Source organism: Talpa europaea (assembly GCF_964194135.1).
Source record: "Talpa europaea genome assembly, chromosome: 16".
In the NCBI taxonomy this organism is placed as follows: Eukaryota; Metazoa; Chordata; class Mammalia; order Eulipotyphla; family Talpidae; genus Talpa; species Talpa europaea.
The window spans coordinates 5,971,309-5,988,097 of record NC_140084.1 but is presented as its reverse complement, the minus strand read 5'-3'; the positions used below and the strand labels follow the sequence as shown (position 1 = coordinate 5,988,097).

The 16,789-nt window shown below is 50.4% G+C and overlaps 1 protein-coding gene across 1 annotated transcript in view; it reads left to right on the top strand.

Moving 5' to 3' along the window:
* CMTM4 (CKLF like MARVEL transmembrane domain containing 4) overlaps positions 1 to 16,350 on the top strand; it is a gene marked incomplete at both ends in the record, with an annotated part of 38,407 nt that extends 22,057 nt beyond the window's left edge. Inside the window, 3 exons of the mRNA XM_084256703.1 lie at positions 9,218 to 9,394; positions 14,544 to 14,642; positions 16,186 to 16,350. Coding sequence (XP_084112829.1) covers positions 9,218 to 9,394; positions 14,544 to 14,642; positions 16,186 to 16,350 — 441 coding nt within the window. The remainder of the gene's footprint in view (positions 1 to 9,217; positions 9,395 to 14,543; positions 14,643 to 16,185) is intronic.
* Positions 16,351 to 16,789: the final 439 nt, after the last annotated feature.

Sequence of the window (16,789 nt, the reverse complement as noted above, 5' to 3'; positions counted from 1 at the left end):
CATATGCACTGGACTGATGATTTGCGAGTTATGCTTCCTGAGGCTGTAGTTCAGGAGGCTGAAACAGATGTCCTGTTCTTTGGTCAGAAAGGCTGAGGAACCGCTGCCAAGGGGAATATAGCCACAAAAATAGAGGGTCTGCTTGGCGTGAGGGTCTAGGTCCTGGCCTCCCTCCATCCCCAGCCAAGGAATTGAGTTTGAAGGCCGGGCGCGACTCTTCCCCGTGAGGCCTCCTGAGGCCCCTGCTCCTCTAAAGCCTGTTGCAGGTACCCAAGCCCTCGGTGACCCCTGTGTCCTGAACCCCAGCACCTTCTCGGGCACCGATCCCTGGCACCTGCTTCAGCATCTGTGTGTATATAACGGGGTGTTGGCTGGGTGGGAGCTGGGACCCCAAGCACAGCAAGGCCTTCCCGGTGCCAGAGCCGTGGGGTCGCAGAAGGGTGGTGTCACTAGAGGAGCCGCTGCTCGGTCACCTTCTGGTAAGGGAGGGAGCCATTTTAGCCAAGGCTGGCTTTAAGTCTCCTTAAAGTTGATCCAGAATGCTGTGACTTTTGCTTGTCTGCGTTTTAAGTCGTGCTCTCTTAGCTCCTTTGATGATCTGGTGACCGAAGCAGATTAGGATCTGCTCTTCCAGGATGTCGTCATAGACACGAGGGACTCTCCTCCCTGAGGGGCCTTGCTGGTGAGAGCAAGGCCAGCCTGCCCGTCACGCGCTGGCCTCGAGGGGCCCTGTGCCCCCTCCCTCTGTGTCCAGTGCGGCCAGGGCGCCTGCTGCCCGGGGGCTGAGAGCTGGTGGGCGCTGCTGGCGAAGGGATGGGGCCGCATGGACGAGCACAGCGGCTTTCATTTTTCCTTGATGTTTTTAACGTCGGCTTAAAATATTCACGAATAGTTTCAAAACAAATACAGATGGAATCTTAGAGGGCTTTGACACTTCAGCTCATGTCTCAGAAAAGTGTTTATACAATGTAAATTTTTAAAAATTAAGTCTCATATTCATTGCGGATGTTTTAGGAAATAAGAGAAGTCTAAATTAAAAAAAAAAATCATTCCTACCTCAAAGATGGAGCCACTATTAATATTTCACTGTAGATTCTTCCAGAATTTTAATATGTAACTGATATATTTATATATAGTCAAATATTTACATTTATAATATGTATGTTGTGTAGTATATGCATATATTATTAGTGTATACACAAAGACCATAAATATGTATTTCTCACATATCCAGACACTACAGGTAGACCTAAAAAAAATAATCTTCCTGATTCCTTTGCCCCCATCTAATCCTGACCCACAGAGGAATCGATTTGTAACTAGTTCATGTAAATCCTTCCATGCAGGTGTGTGCGTATACATGGATGTGCTTATAAATTTTGTGTTTCACCAGAAATGGGGTTTTTTTATACTAATGTTTTACACTTCATTTTTATTTTTTTTCAGGTATCCTCTGGATACCCTCTGGATATCTTAGTATCCTCTGGATACCTTAGCATCCTCTGGATATCTTTCCGTGACATTTCATGTAATTCTATCCGTTCTTTGTTCCTTCCTGTGTGTGGGTAGGTGGCCATAATTTAGCTGGCCAAGGAACTGGCTGGACACCTGTTGACACCGCAGGCAGCGCAGCAGTGAGGCGACTCGTGCAGTTGTTCCTGTGGGACATCATAGAATTTGTAGACGAAAGGCCTGCAAGTTGATAATAACTACACTTGTGATAGGACTGGGAGGCCACTTTACACGGCGGTCTGGGCCCTCTCTGTCACTGTGAGAGTGGCCAGCTCCCACCAGCACGGGGTATGACTTGACAGATTTTGTGAACCTGGTAGAAGATGATGATCTCAGCTGGCGTTTCTCTTGTTGGAAGTCGCTGTGAGTGTCTGCTCACCTGCTTAGTGGTCATTTACAGTCATTTGTAAATTGCCTTTTCTTATTCAGGCCCCAGTTGGCTCGTGGATGTCTTTTCCACACTAACTTAAAGGAGTTTTACTTAATATTGGATTTTTTTTTTTAATTAAAAAAATTTATTTATTTATGTATACAAGAGCTGGGGTACAGGCCAGAGGTGTGTGGGGTGAGAGGATTCACCAGAGACAGAGTGGGGGACAGAACAGACAGATTGACTGAAATACACTGCTGAGGGGAGCAGCGGGCGAGAAAGGAGAGGTCTGCTGTGCCATGTGGTTGCTCCCTGGCCGGCTGGGGATCGAACTCGTGCTGCAGAGGCTATGGATTGCTGCATAGTGTGGTGCTTAACCCCTTACGCCACCAGGGAGGCCCTATATTGGAGTTTTTAATTATAATTTTATTAATCATATTACTTTTTATTTAAAATTAATTTTGCTTGTATTTTTCCCCTTACTATGATTTGTCTTTTAACTTTGTTGATGTTTTTTTTTTTAAAGATTTATTTTATTTATGCATACAAGAATTGGGGTGCAGGCCAGAGGTATGGGGAGTGAAGGATTCACCAGAGACAGAGTGGGGAGCAGAACAGGCAGACTGTCTGAAATACACTGCTGAGGGGAGCAGCAGGCGAGTCAGGAGAGGTCTGCTGCGCCATGTGGGTAGCTCTCTGGCCTGCTGGGGATCGAACTTGTGCTGCAGTGGCTTCAGACAGCTTCATAGGTTGCATCTTAACCCCTTGCGCCACCAGGGAGGCCCCACTTTTGTTTTTGACCTCCACTGAGGTATATCACATTTCAATTGTGGTACGATCCCTTAATTCTGAAAAAGTGTATGGACTCAGTCAGAAATCTGGGTATGTCAGAACAATTCCAATTGTAGATGTCACTCAGCTGTACTGAGCAACATTGTTATGCCATGAATATGCTGTTTCAGTGTGTTGACTAACTGATGTACATCCGCTGATGGTGGGTCTGTGTGGGAGTTTCTCACTGGAGCATTTGTCTCTTTGGTCTGTTCCCCCGTCACCCCAAGATTTATTTATACAAGCACTGGGTACAGTCAGAAGCGCGGGAGGGTGAGAGGATTCACCAGAACAGGGAATAGAACAGGTAGACTGACGAAGTACACTGCTGAGGGGAGCAGCGGGCGGCAGGAGAGGTCTGCGCGCCATGTGGGACCCTTGCCCGGCGGCGGGGGATGGAACCGGCGCTGCAGAGGCTGCAGGCAGCTTCGCAACCCAGCGCTCAACCGCTGCGCCACCGGGGAGGCCCTCTTCAGTCTGTTTTGGAGTGTAAGAGGCCATTTCACATGCGTTTTATTTGGGACTATTGGACTTGGTCAGTTCAAGGTCTGTCAGCTACACCGCAACGCGGCCTGGTGCATCGACCTTCCCCCACGTGTACTTGCTCTCTAGTCCTGCTGTGGGTTCCGACCCTACAAACCCTGGAATTCTGATAAATTCCACTTCATGTGATTCTCACCAAGAAAGGAAAGGACCGTGGCGTGCTGGTAGCTGCATGTGCTGTTGCTGAGCACGCTCCGGGGCGGGCCACGGCTTCCTTTTAGGTCCCGATGACAACAGACCTGCCTGCTCGCCGGCCTGTGCACTCGGAGGTCTGAGGAGCTCTCTGCGAGCTTCTGGCTCCACGTGTCCATCACCCCTCTCTCTGTCACCACCACATGCTGCTAACGTATCCCCCTTGGGCACATTCATCTTGTGAGTTTAGGGCCTGTTTTCTTCCTCACGGTGTCAGACCAGAGCTTCACTGGAAGCCGTCCCTACGGTGGGGCATGTGGAAGTGACCGCTCAGTTCAATTTAACGTGGCTCTCGATGTCCAACAAGCCAAATCCTCCAAATGCCCCTTGCCGTCCCACCACCAGCTGGCAAAAGGAGTTGTGACAGGCAAGAAGTTGCAGTGGAAGGAGGTAGTGGTGTCCACTGATGACGGTTAAAACAGCTTGCTTGGGGCCTGCCTGGTGGCCCAGGGGTTAGGTCTCAGCACTATCACTGTAACGCCCGAGATCGATCTCTGACCAGGGAGCTACCCACATGGCGCAGCAGACCTCTCCTGTCTCTCCCGCTGCCCCTCAGCAGTGTATTGCAGTGGATCTGCCTGTTCTGTTCCCCACTCTGTCTCGGGTGAATCCTCTCACCCTCCCCCACAGTTCTGGCTGATACCCCAGTTCTTGTATGCATAAATAAATAAATATTTTAAAAAACAGCTTACTTGTGTAGACTTCACAAAAATACAGCCGTGTGAACACATCGGTCCCTTCCAGGGTCTTGCTAGAGGCCGATACAAGTAAGGAGGTCTGAAAAACACGTTCCACAGCACAAGCTCCAGCTCTGGCATGCCTGGAAGGGGTGTGTTGGTGAGGGTGCTGCTGAACCCCCTCCCCACCTTCCAGAAAGGCCCTGGCAGTTTACACTCCCACCACTACTGACACGGGGCTTCATGAAAATTTTAAAAGTTTTACCCTAACCTAACCAGCCATCCTTTTCTGCCCCGTCCCCTTCCTGGTTTTTCTTTTTTGTGCTGCCATCATAATTAGCCACCGTTGTGGAAATCTGACAACCTTTCCATAGCTATTTCCTTACCAACCATGACAGTATTTGCTCCTGGGCAGCTGGTAGTTGCTGCGTGGGGACAGCCCTTGTCAAGGGCACCCACGATCCCCTGATGAGCAAAGACACAGCTATTCCTTGTTTACATCTCCGAAACAGCGCTAGGCTATTTGCTCGTGACATTTGTCCACTCAAAATTATTATAACTCGAGTTGCTTTTGACTCCGTTTCCCTTGAAGTTGTTGGCGTCCAGTATAATGTTATTTGAATCCTTATTTTCTTCCATTTGGTCCTTGGGTAGGTTTTTCTCTAGCAACAGCTGTTAGATGTCGCTGTGCTAGAGGAAAATGTGACTTTTTGCTGATTCAAAAGGCAGGCAAAAAAAGTGTATGCTTATAATGACAGCGCATTAGGGACCACCTCAATCCCTAGCCATATGGGGTTGATTAAATTATGGTGCATGTATGGACGCGTGTATCTGGGTGTCGATCTCTGTGTGAATACTTGGGACTTGTGATTTTTTTAAATTTGTGATTCAATATAAGAAAGACATATTTGGTCTTCATCTGTTTCTGGCACAGAGCTCCTAAAACCCTTGGAATTCCCTAAATGATAAGAGAGGTAAAGGTGTCTTTTGATATTTATAGCAAAACCCCTTCTACGTCTGATTGGGTGTTACCGAGCCCCGAGGATGAGGCTGGCTGTCAGGGGTGAGCCAGAACGCGGTCACCTGGGAGGGTGGTGGTCTCTCAGCTCCACGGGGACAGGCACCTCCTGCCTGACACCCTTCCCGGCCTTGTCTCGTGTGCTTCTTCGTGGGGCTGTTCCCTGTTCTCCTTTGATAATCTTTGTAAGTAAGTGGATTTCTTGAGCTCTGTGAACTTTCCTAGTAAATTAACCAAACCCCAGGAGGATTTGGCTTATAGCAGGACAGCTGGAAGCACAGGGAACAACCTGGACTTGCTCTTGGTGTCAAAGTGGGGGCAGCCTCGTGGGATAAAACTTTAAACCCGTGCGATCTGATGTTGTGTTCAGGTAGATAAAGGCAGAATTGAGTTAACTGCTTGGTAGTGTTGAAACACACAGAGAAATACTACGGAGTCATTAAAAATGACAGCTGTGTTTACATTTATGTGGAAACGCTGGTGGATATACTGGTGGTTGTTTTTTAAAAGATTTATTTATTTATGCATACGGGGACTGAGGTGCAGGCCAGAGGTGCGGATACACTGTTTAGTAGAAAAGGTGGGCTAGAAAACAGGGTGTGTGAAACATATATCATGGTTTAAAAATGATGTGTGTTTAGATTATAACATGCTGTATGTTTCCCTATTTCACATGCAGCTTTTGTCAGACACAGAGTCCTTTTCTACAGATCTTTTCAATTTTGAACCCGATTGCTTGGGGTGTGCAAAGAAGGCAGGCATAGATGAGTGACTGGTTGGGAAATACTCTAGTGAATTGTGAGGAAGCGAGCCATCTAGAAGGACCGAGGATCAAATCTGGGCTGTCCAGCTCCAGCACTGCCTCTTGGGGTCGGCGTCACCTCAGATGCTGCGGTGCAGCTGAGCGGCACTGAGAAGTGCCTGGGTGGTGCTGGATTTGTAGATGATCAATGAGTAATGTGTCCTTGTTTCTAGTATTAATTATAATAGTAATGTTATCCCAGCATGAATAAGAGCGGTGCTTTTCCCCCTATTGCTGCATGACTAATTACCGTAACCCTTAGTGACTTCAGGCAACAGATCTTTATTACTTAACTTTGTAAGGGTCAGGAATTCCAGAGTGACTTAGCTGGCTCCGGTTTTCTCTGGAGGTTCTCCTCAAGTCATCAACTGTGGTTGTGTCCTGGGAAGACTTGCCTGGGGCCAAGCACCCGCCTCCAGGTTGGCTCCCTGGAGTGGCTGTTGGCTTTAGCCCCTGCATCTAGACCCCTGAAGCGTCCTCAGGATGCAGCAGCAGGCCTGCCTCAGGGTGTGTGATGCAAGGAAGGGGGAGGCAGGAGCCACAGGGGCTTTTCTGACCTGGCCTCTGAGGTCACATGAACTCCCCTCAAGTCTTTTTTGCGAGGCAGGTCAGCCCTATTCTGTGTGTCGCAAGGATGTGACGGGGAGGCCTTGCGCAGGTTACCACATAGTTAGAAACCGGTGAACTACATTTAAATCTAGCTTATCTCACTCTTTGTCACCACATGTTGGAGGGCCCCAGGCTCTGCCCTGTTGTCTGCGCTCCTGTCTGTCTGCTCGCCCCCCAAGTGGTCATCTCATCCAGTCCAGTTGTGACAGGCTAAAGTGAGGGGTACTCTGGGACCCCCCAAACCTGCCCATTCTACATGGATTCTGCCATCCGCTGCATCAAGACAAAACATACTCTAGTGCCTGAGATCTGGAATATACTCAGTGCATGAGAGAGAGGAAAAAAGAACATAATTTAATAGTTCCCAGAGGCCCCCAAAGTTACCCGTCCCCCGGTGGGTAAATGTCCAGCCACACATGGTCGGGCCAGAGCAGGGCCCCCGAGGCCCCAAAGCTGCCACGCGTCTAAGGCACCTTCTGGTGGGGACCCACCGGAACGGGGCACAAGAGGCCAAGAAGTCTGGACGAGAGGAGCAAAACCAAACACAAGTCACGGTGTAAGGGCTGCGGTTGTCGGCCCCCCACGGCTCTCGCCCCCGTCTGTCTCGGGTGTCCCCAGACCCCCGGTGCGGGTCCAAGGCTGAGACATCTCCGCTCCCTGCGCCACCCTGGCTTTTCTCCTCCGCTCCCGTCCCCTCCAGCTTCTCCTCCCTGCGCAGCTTCACCCTTGCTAGGGTGGGGCGGGGAACCTCCCCTGTTACACAGTGACTCCCAGTTGCATCTCCATTCCAGACCCCTCCGCTGGACTCGGCGCGCAGCATCCCGCGACAGCTCAGCCCGAGCCGAGCCCAGCGGGAACTTAACACTCGGTGTGCCCAGGGCTGCACTCCAAACCCGCCCTCCCGCAGGCGCCCCTGCCCGGGCACTGACAGTGTCTTTCTTATAGCCGCCGAGGCCACAGGCCTTGGCGTCGTGCTCACCACCTCTTCCTCTCTCGCCCAGTCACCTGCCAGCAAGTCCTGCTGCCCCCACTTTCCACACCCACCGAGAATGCAGCACCTCTCACCCTCCGTGCTGCCACCGCCCCCTTCCCAGGCCAGGGCAGAGGCCTTCTGGCTCCCCTCGGGCTTCTGCCTGTGTCCCAGCTGGTGTCCCTGCTCAACCCTGCAGTCCGGTGGCCACCCTGAGGCCCAGAGCAGATCACGCCACCACCCAGGGCTTCTGTGCGTGCAGAGGGGCATGGCCCTTCCTGCGCCCCTGATGCTGGTCTCCCAGGGGGCCCTCCCAGGGCCCTGAGGCTCCTGCCCACGTTCGCCCTTCCCCCTGCTAGAGGCTCCTCCCCCAGGCCCCGGTTCCCTAATACTTTAGCTCTTTCTCAAATAGCACCGTCCATGCGAGGCCTTCCATGGCCCTGCTGCCTGAAATTTCCAGGACCCCCCACCCCCCGCCCCCGCCCTGGGTCTGTTTCACTCTCCTGCCCTGCTTTAAATTTTCTCCTTTGTGGACGCCTCCCCGCCTAGCATACTGCCTTTTCACCTTAATCCTTAACGTTGTCTCCTCCATTCATGTCTGAACTAAGCAGCAGGGATCTCCGTCCCTTTTGTTCACGTCTGAATTGAATGGCCTGTCAGATGCGCATGTTTCTGGAAGCCATTTTTATTTTAATATTTAAGAATGTAGGTGTTACCTCCCCGCATCAATATGGTTGAAGTTAGCATACCAGGAACATTTGTAACTCATCAGTACAGTATGTTATTTCTTGCCCAAGATTACTAGATCCAATTACAGCCGTTGGGGTGGGGGGAGCTTAGGAGTTTCCCGTATATGAAGTATTTCTTTGTGAATTGATGGCAAGTCAGGCATGTAATTCAGATGGAGAATTGAAGTCCATGGTTGTGCAGAAGACTCGCGGGAGGCCCCAGGGAGGAGCATGATGTGTGCGTGCGGAGACCCTGCATCTCTTGTGTGCCGACGTACAGTGGACACGAGAACGGCCCGCGCGGGGTTGGGAAGGTGTGGGTCACCGCCCCGGCGTGGGGTACTGGCAGAGGGAGAAGCAGAGCCCTCGTCCTTCCCTGCGAGCACGCAAGGATGTCACGCACTGCTGCTGTGGGGGGGTCAGTGGCTTCCTTATCCCATGTGGCTGCCCCTGTGCAAATGACTCTGCTTGGTGTCTCATTTTGTAGGGACTGCTCTTTGGGGGAGAAGGGGGTGGTACCAGTCCTTTAAAGCTGACGGGGGTCTCGGCCAGCTTGCGTGACCACAGCACGAACCACCAGGTAATTCCAGATGGTGGAAGATGGGCAGCTCTAGGACCCCACCCTCTCAGAGTCTGGCGTGATTGAGGCATAAACTAGCACCGCTCGTGGCGGAGGAAGGGCCAAAGCCATCTTTCTGCTGCTTCACAAGGGCTGCCCGGCACCAGGCCGGTTTGTGCACTCGGTGGGGTGAGACGTTGCTCTCAGGAAGGTGGCCTTTCCCTGTGACACCCGTGCGTGCATGAGAAGCGAATGGGGTCATATTCCTGATGGTTCTATTGTCGCCCCCCAGAGGAAAATGCTGCGGCCGAAGCTGGTGTTGGTGGGGTTGTGTGTGACTGCGGCAGGCACATCTGTCCACACCCTTGCACTACACGTACATGTGTGTTTCTGCTTTGCTTTCTAGATTCTGGCCCTGATCGCGTTCATCTGCATAGAGACCATCATGGAGTGCTCGCCGTGTGAAGGCCTCTACTTCTTTGAGTTTGTGAGCTGCAGTGCGCTCGTGGTGACTGGAGTCTTGCTGATTCTGTTCAGTCTCAACCTTCACATGAGGATCCCCCAGATCAACTGGAACCTGACAGTGAGTACAGGGAAAGCTGGAATCTCTCCAGGTCACGCTTGGTTCGGTTCATTTTGACATTTAAATAGTCCCATGTAATTCGGCTGTGAGATTTCACATTTCTTTACTGGGTTCAGTGAAACTACAGAAGGCATCGAATCTTCTCTAATGGCATGAAACATCATAACCGAATTGTTTTGACCCCTTTCAAGATGTTACTTCAATTTCGTGATCCTCTGATTGGTGATGCTGGTATTTGCAGAATATGGGCAAGAGAAAATGGAATGAATATATTTGCATATTTTCCACACTGGACCCAAAAGCCATTTCCAAAAGTATTGATTCAGGAAGAACGGAAAACTGTGAATGTCTGGTATCATCATTAAATTCATAGCAACCGGCAGGACCGTGCCAGGGTTGGTGGCTTGACCAGAGTCTTGAGTGGAAATGCATCCCCCGCTCTCCCTGGCTTGACTTCTCTGCCCTTGTGACCGCGAGGGAAGCTCCAGGCTGGTCACTCCCCCGGCCCTGCTCCCTGGATGTGTGCTACTCCTCTCACTGTGCTGACCGAGAAACTTAGTCACCTTTTTAAAACTTCTTTGCAAATAAACACGTGCCAGAGCTCCAGGGGGTCAGTCAGGGAGACAAGGGAGAGCAGCCCAGGGGCCTGGCCTCCTGTGCCTGTGGGCGGGGCCCTGGGGGCACACAGTGCCCGAGGAGGGGAAGGTGCCCAGACCTCCCGCCCCCTGCCTGCTCCTTTCTGCTTGGCCGGTGCTGGCTGTATTTGAAGCTGAGGAGGCCGGAGCTGGTCACCTTGCCTGGCAAGGCCAACCCCGTGGTGGTCCTTGGGGTGCTGAGAGGGGAGGGTCTTCCTGACAGAAGGTCCTTTCTCTGGTCCTAATGGGCTGGAACTCATTTAGGAGGAAAAATAAAAGGGGAGCTGCTGACTTAGTAAAGTTGATGTCAGTTGAAAACCCTGAGAAAAACTGTGATGGCCTTTTGAATTGAAGCTTCAGAATGTCAAGACACTGGGGACACTTGGTCTAAGTTTTTGTGACAGGTCTTAATGTCTCAACTGTTTTTTTTTTTTTAAGTTTTATTTTTAATTTATTTATGCATACAAGAGCTGGGGTGTAGGCCAGAGGTGTGGAGGGTGAGAGGATTCACCAGAGACAGACTAGGAAGCAGAACAGGCAGATCCACTGAAATCCACTGCTGAGGGGAGCAGCAGGCGAGACAGGAGAGGTCTGCTGCGCCATGTGGGTAGCTCCCTGGCCAGGGATCGAACTCGTGCTGCAGTGGCTGGAGATAGCTTCATAGTGCTGAGACGTAACTCCTTGCACCATCAGGGAGACCCCATTCAGGGTTTTTACGGAGATTTCATTATGTAGCCATGATTGATTAACATCATTGGCCATTTGGTGATTGAGCTCAATTTCCAGCCCCTCTGCCATCCTTCGAGGCTTGGTTGAGGGGTGAGGGTAGGGCTGAAAATTCCAACCTTCTAGTCACCTAGTTGGTTTTTTGGGTACTAGTCTCCATCTTGAAACTACCTAGGGGTTCCAGAGCCACTTCATTAGCATAAACTCTGGGGTGTTGGTAGAGGCCTGTTATAAATGACAAAAGATACGCCTTTCACTCAGGAAAATTCCAAAGAACAGGAGACAGACCAAGTATATATTTTTCATTCTCCCACACTTTTCCTTTCTGGGACTCAGTTTCCTCATGAAAATAGAGTAAAGTAATGCATCTTGCCTTAGAGGTGTTTTGGGTTGTAAGTAGGTTTGGACCCATCAGCTGACGAAAGGATAAATAGATACAGTGTGTCTGTACACTGGAATGTTATGCAGGAGTAAAAAGGAATGAAGTGTTGGTGTATGGAATTGATGAGCTTTAAAACTTTTATAAGTGAAAGAAGGCAGTCATAAAGGACCACATATTATACAATTATTTATTTATTTATAAAGATTTATTTATTTATTTTTTACAAGAACTGGGGTATAGGTCAGAAGCGTGGGAGGGGGAGAGAATTCACCAGAGCCAGAGTGGGGAGCAGAGCAGGCAGAAGGACCAAAGCACACTGCTGAGGGGAGCAGTGGGCGAGGCAGGAGAGGTCTGCTGTGCCATGTGGGGTTCTCTCTGGCCGGCAGGGAATTGAACCGGCGCTGCAGAGGCTGTAGACAGCTTTGCAGTACAGCGCTCAACCACTACGCCACCGGGGAGGCCCCTATAATTATTTTTATATGAAATGTACAGAATAGGCAAATCCATAGAGACAGAAAGCAGATTGGTGGTCGTATAGGATTAGGGATTAGGATTATACGCTAAGGAGTATAAGGTTTCTTTTTGGAGTAATGAAAGTGTTCTGAATTTAGATTATGGTCATTGAATTGTACCTTTTAATGGGGTTTATTATATGGCACATGAATTATAGCTCAATAAAGCTGTTAAAAAATCATATGTGGGCCTCCCGTGGTGGCGCAGTGATTGAGTGCTGGGCTATGAAGCTGCCCGCGGCCTCTGCAGCTCCGGTTCGATACCCGGCCACCGGCGAGGGTCCCAGATGGCGCACAGACTTCTCCTGGAGCGCCCGCTGCACCCCTCAGCAGTGTACTTCATCGGCCTGCCTGTTCTGTTCCTCGCTCTGGCTCTGGTGAGTTCTTTCACCCTCCCACGCTTCTGACCATACCTAGTGCTTGTATAAATAAATTAATTAATTTTAAAAAAATCATATGTGACACATGTCGTTCAGGGATAAGCACAGGTAATGCTTGGGCATAACCTTTTAGACTATTTTCTCCAGACTGTCTTTTTTTAAAAACTCTAATTTATTTATTTATACAAGCACTGGGTACAGTCAGAAGCGCGGGAGGGTGAAAGAATTCACCAGAGTCAGAGCGGGGAGCAGAGCAGGCAGAAGAACCGAAGTACACTGCTGAGGGGAGAAGCAGGCGGCAGGAGAGGTCTGCGCGCCATGTGGGACCCTCCTCTGGGTGGCCGGGGATCGAACCAGCACTGCAGAGGCTGCGGGCAGCTTCGCAACCCAGCGCTCAACTGCTGCGCCACTGGGGTGGCCCAGTCTAGACTGTCTTTCACACACACATTTATGTTGTGATATGTATGTGGAGCGCAATGGAACCATTAGTCATGCTTTTTCAATTAAATTATCATGACTATCTTCCATGTTACATGTACAATTACATCATCATTTTTAATGGCTGCATAGTATTCCTTTATAGAAATAACATTTTATTTCACAAATTCTCTACTCCTGAGCATCATGTTTGCGTTCATTACTTTGCTATTGTAAATAATATTGTGATGGACATCATTATACTTAGAACTTTTTGCACTAATAGGGTATTTAAGATAAATTTACAAATGTGGAATTCACAGGCAAATAACACAAATGAATGTCTTCAAAACCTTTGGTACTATTCACCTTTAACCACCTTCATATTTTCACTCATTCATCATTAATATACATACTATTTTGTTTGATGGTTGACTCAGCATTGTATTCTAACACATTTCCCCATTTCTGTGTATTCTTTGGTTTGGAAAGTACGTTTTTTATTTTAAAGATTTATTTATGCATACAAGACCTGGGGTATAGGCCAGAGGTGTGGGGGGTGAGAGGATTCACCAGAAACAGAGTGGGGAACAAAACAGGTGGACGGACTGAAACACACTGCTGAAGGGAGCAGCAGGTGAGACAAGAGAGGTCTGCTCCACCATGTGGGTAGCTCCCTAGCCAGCCGGGGATCGAAGTGGTGCTGCAGTGGCTGCAGATAGCTTCACAGTGATGCGTCTTAACCCGTTGTGCCACCAGGGAGGCCCTGGAAAGTACATTTTATATTCTTTTTTCACTGCTATAGTTTCTTACTCAGAGCTGAGCCTAACTGAACACTTCCTGGTTTTAAATAGTGAAAAATTTGCCCTGGTTTATGCAGGTTACAGCTGAAAACTGTCTTGTTAGTAGATGCTTTTGAACAGAGATTCAGCACTTTCTTACTCTCTTCAAGCCTGTGCAGTATCACTGACAGGAGTGTGTGTGGTTCCTGGGCATAGGCTCAGTAGTGATAGATTGCCAGCACCCTCCCCCCCCCCCCACCTTTTGCATCTTTAAGAAGAGGAATGAGATGGATCTTGGCCTCCGGGTCAGCCAGGAGGACCTACCAGGTGTGTTGACGGTAACCTCAACATGGCACTTCAGGCATCTGGGACTTTCTTTCCCAGGGAGATCATGGAGGCCCTCTGGTGTGACCCAGGCTCTCAAGGGCCCGATGCCAGGGTAGCAAGAACAGAAGCAAGAACAAATGCTATGTATTAATAACAGAAGTCACAATAAATGCAAAGTAGTAATTACAGAAGTAACAATGAGTGCTTAGGGAGCCCTGACGCTGAGCCGGGCGTGAGACTTGGCTCTCCGGGTGCTGTTCCACTTCCTTAGAACCACTCCCGGGGGAGGAGAGAACAAGTCCCATGTCAGGCGCAGAAGTGAAGTGGCTCATCCAGAGTCAGGATTGATTAGGACCTGGGTCTGGCTGTGACTCCTAATCACTGTGCTGTGTTCCTCTCAACAGGCACAGGCAGGAGTTAAATCCTTGGAGCATTGCCTATGTGACCTGATTAGCTTTGTAAGAAGCTTACGAGAAAATCCTGTAGGCTTTAGCCACACAGAGGCTGGAAAGACCATGCATAAGAAAGAACTTGAGGACTAAATGTACACTCCGGCCCGAGCTCTGGGCTTGGAATGTCCCCAGTGAATGAGGGGACCGTGGAGGGCATTTCACTAGTTTCCATCCATCCTGAATTCTTGGGGAGCTTCGTCTATGCCATGATGATTTGAAAGTGAAAACGGAACTCTGGATGCTCATTAGTGGGTGTGTCTTTAGGTTAGCGATTTGGTTTTCTGCAAGAAATTCTTATGGAACAGTGACATGCTTGGTTGAAACGTGGGCATTTGCTGTTACAGTTTATCAGGCAGCATCATCACCTTCTCCTCTCTGCCTTTGTGTGGCCAGTGCCCCTGAGCCATCGTGAAGGAAGCACAGAGAGCCCTTGCGGCAGGGTATTGTGCTGCTTGTTTGGAGAGTCCTTCCGTAGCTTTCAGGGCAGAGGCTGTTACGGTTCTTTTCAAGTGATCCCGTTTCACCTTTTTCTTTAGGATTTGGTCAACACTGGACTGAGCACTTTCTTTTTCTTTATTGCATCGATCGTCCTGGCTGCTTTAAACCACAAAGCCGAAGCAGAGATCGCTGCCGTGGTAAGTGAACTCAGCGGGTCCAGCAACCAGCCGACTTGTGTACTTCCCGTGCTTGCTCGCCTCTGTCCCCAGTGGGTGTCCTCATTCTCCTGGGACTTTTTCTTTGCTGGCGATGTTATCAGGCAGTGGCACCACAGTCTCACCCCTCACCCAGCAATTTGCTCCCCAGAGCTACTGTGTCAGAAGTGGGCCTCGGTAAGCCCTCCCGGGGATTCTGATGACCGCTCCAGTTTGAGAACCACTGCTGTTTCCCGTGGAGCCCTGGATAACTGTTAGTGACATAGATTTCAGAGCCTCACGAGCCAGAGTGGGGTCTCAGTGAAGAACAACTCAGTCTTGACAACACTGAGCAGTCAGATGGCACAGAATACCACAGGGGTGGGGTGGGAAGCAGATAACACAGGACTCTCTGGACCCTGAATTTCTGTATTCACAAAGACTATGTATCACTTTCATAATGGGAGAGAGGATTAAAAGGTTTATTGGTGCCTCGCTGGAGGCGCAGCGGGTTTGATTCCCGGCCGGCCAGGGAGATTCCCACATGGCGCGGCAGACCTCTCCTGTCTCGCCCGCTGCTCCCCTCAGCAGTGTTTTGGGTCGTCTGCCTGTTCTGTTCCCCACGCTGTCTCTGGTGAATTTTCTTCCCCTCCCACACCTCTAGCCAGTATCCCAGCTCTTGTATAAATAAATAAATCTTTAAAAAGAAAAAGAAGTTTATTAAAAAAATTATTAGCTGCTCTCCCAGCTATCACGTGGAATGTGATTTATCAGTCTCATCTAATAATTAAAACTGCACTTCTCACCCTGGAGCCGAGCACGCAGAGCTGCCCAGGTAAGAGGCAGACAGCAGCAGGTTGGGGTTCAGAGACTGATTTGGAATCTCAGGGCTTACCCTTTGATTTGGGGCTCACATGTGGGCCCTGATTTTCTGTCTACGTGGTATTTTGTTGACATCATATTTTCCAGCCCATGACCAGTGGCCATGAAGATGCTGTAAAAGAGGCACTTTTTTTTTTTTTTAAAGACTTATGTATTTATGCATACAAAAGCTAGGTACAGGCCGGAGGTGTGGGGGTGAGAGGACTCACCAGAGGCAGAATAGGGAACAGAATAGGCAGACTGACTGAAATACACTGCTGAGGGGAGCAATAGGTGAGTCAGGAGAGGTCTGCTGCACCATGTGGGTAGCTCCCTGGCCGGCCGGAGATTGAATTCGTGCTGCAGCGGCTATGGATAGCTTCACAGTGCTGTGCTTAACCCCTTGTGCCACCAGGGAGGTGAAAGAGGCACTTTTGTGATTGATAGGCCCGAAGTACTTCAAAAGATGCTTCGAGCTGTCTTCAGGCCAGGCAGGACTTGGCGTGGGTCACCTGGGTGGAGGCGAGGTCACAGGCTGGCCACTGAGCGTTCAGTGAGCTGAGGCACGCGTACAGCTGGAAGCAGCTGCAACAGCTGGGTCACTGTAAGTGCTCAGGGCCGCGTCCTGCCCAGAGACCCTGGTGGCAGGGGCATGCCCAGGGCTAACCGGGCCTGTTTCTTGCAGATATTTGGCTTCTTGGCAACTGCAGTGTATGCAGTGAACACATTCCTGGCGGTGCAGAAGTGGAGAGTCAGCCTCCGCCAGCAGAGTGCCAACGACTACATCCGGGCCCGCACCGAGTCCAGAGATGTGGACAGCCGCCCCGAGATCCAGCGCCTGGACACGTGAGGCCCTGCCAGAGCCTCCTCCCGCTCTCGCCCTGTGCCCGTCCTTTTAGTCAGGCTTTCTGTCCCTTGTCACGTCAGCTCTTCGTGTGATTCAGTTGAAATTTGTCTTTTGTGGTAAAAGTTCATTCTGGGAGCAGGTTCTCCGAGTGGCCCTGTTCGTGGGTACGTGAGGCTGGGAGCCCCACGCAGGGGTGTTGAGACAGGAGTGGGCGTGAGAGACCCGCGGGTCCCCCAGCACTCGTGGCCGCGGGCGCAGCTGGCCTTGTGGCGGCCGCGCCCCCGGGGTCTTCACTGCCCCGGAGCACAGGCTTCACAGACCGCCCACCCTGCTGTGTGTATTCGTACATGTCAGGACTTTGGATCAAATGGGGCTGCTGAGGGGGCCGCGGGCAGGAAAATCACCACATGGAGGTGGGACCAACCAGCAGCAGCGATTTTTG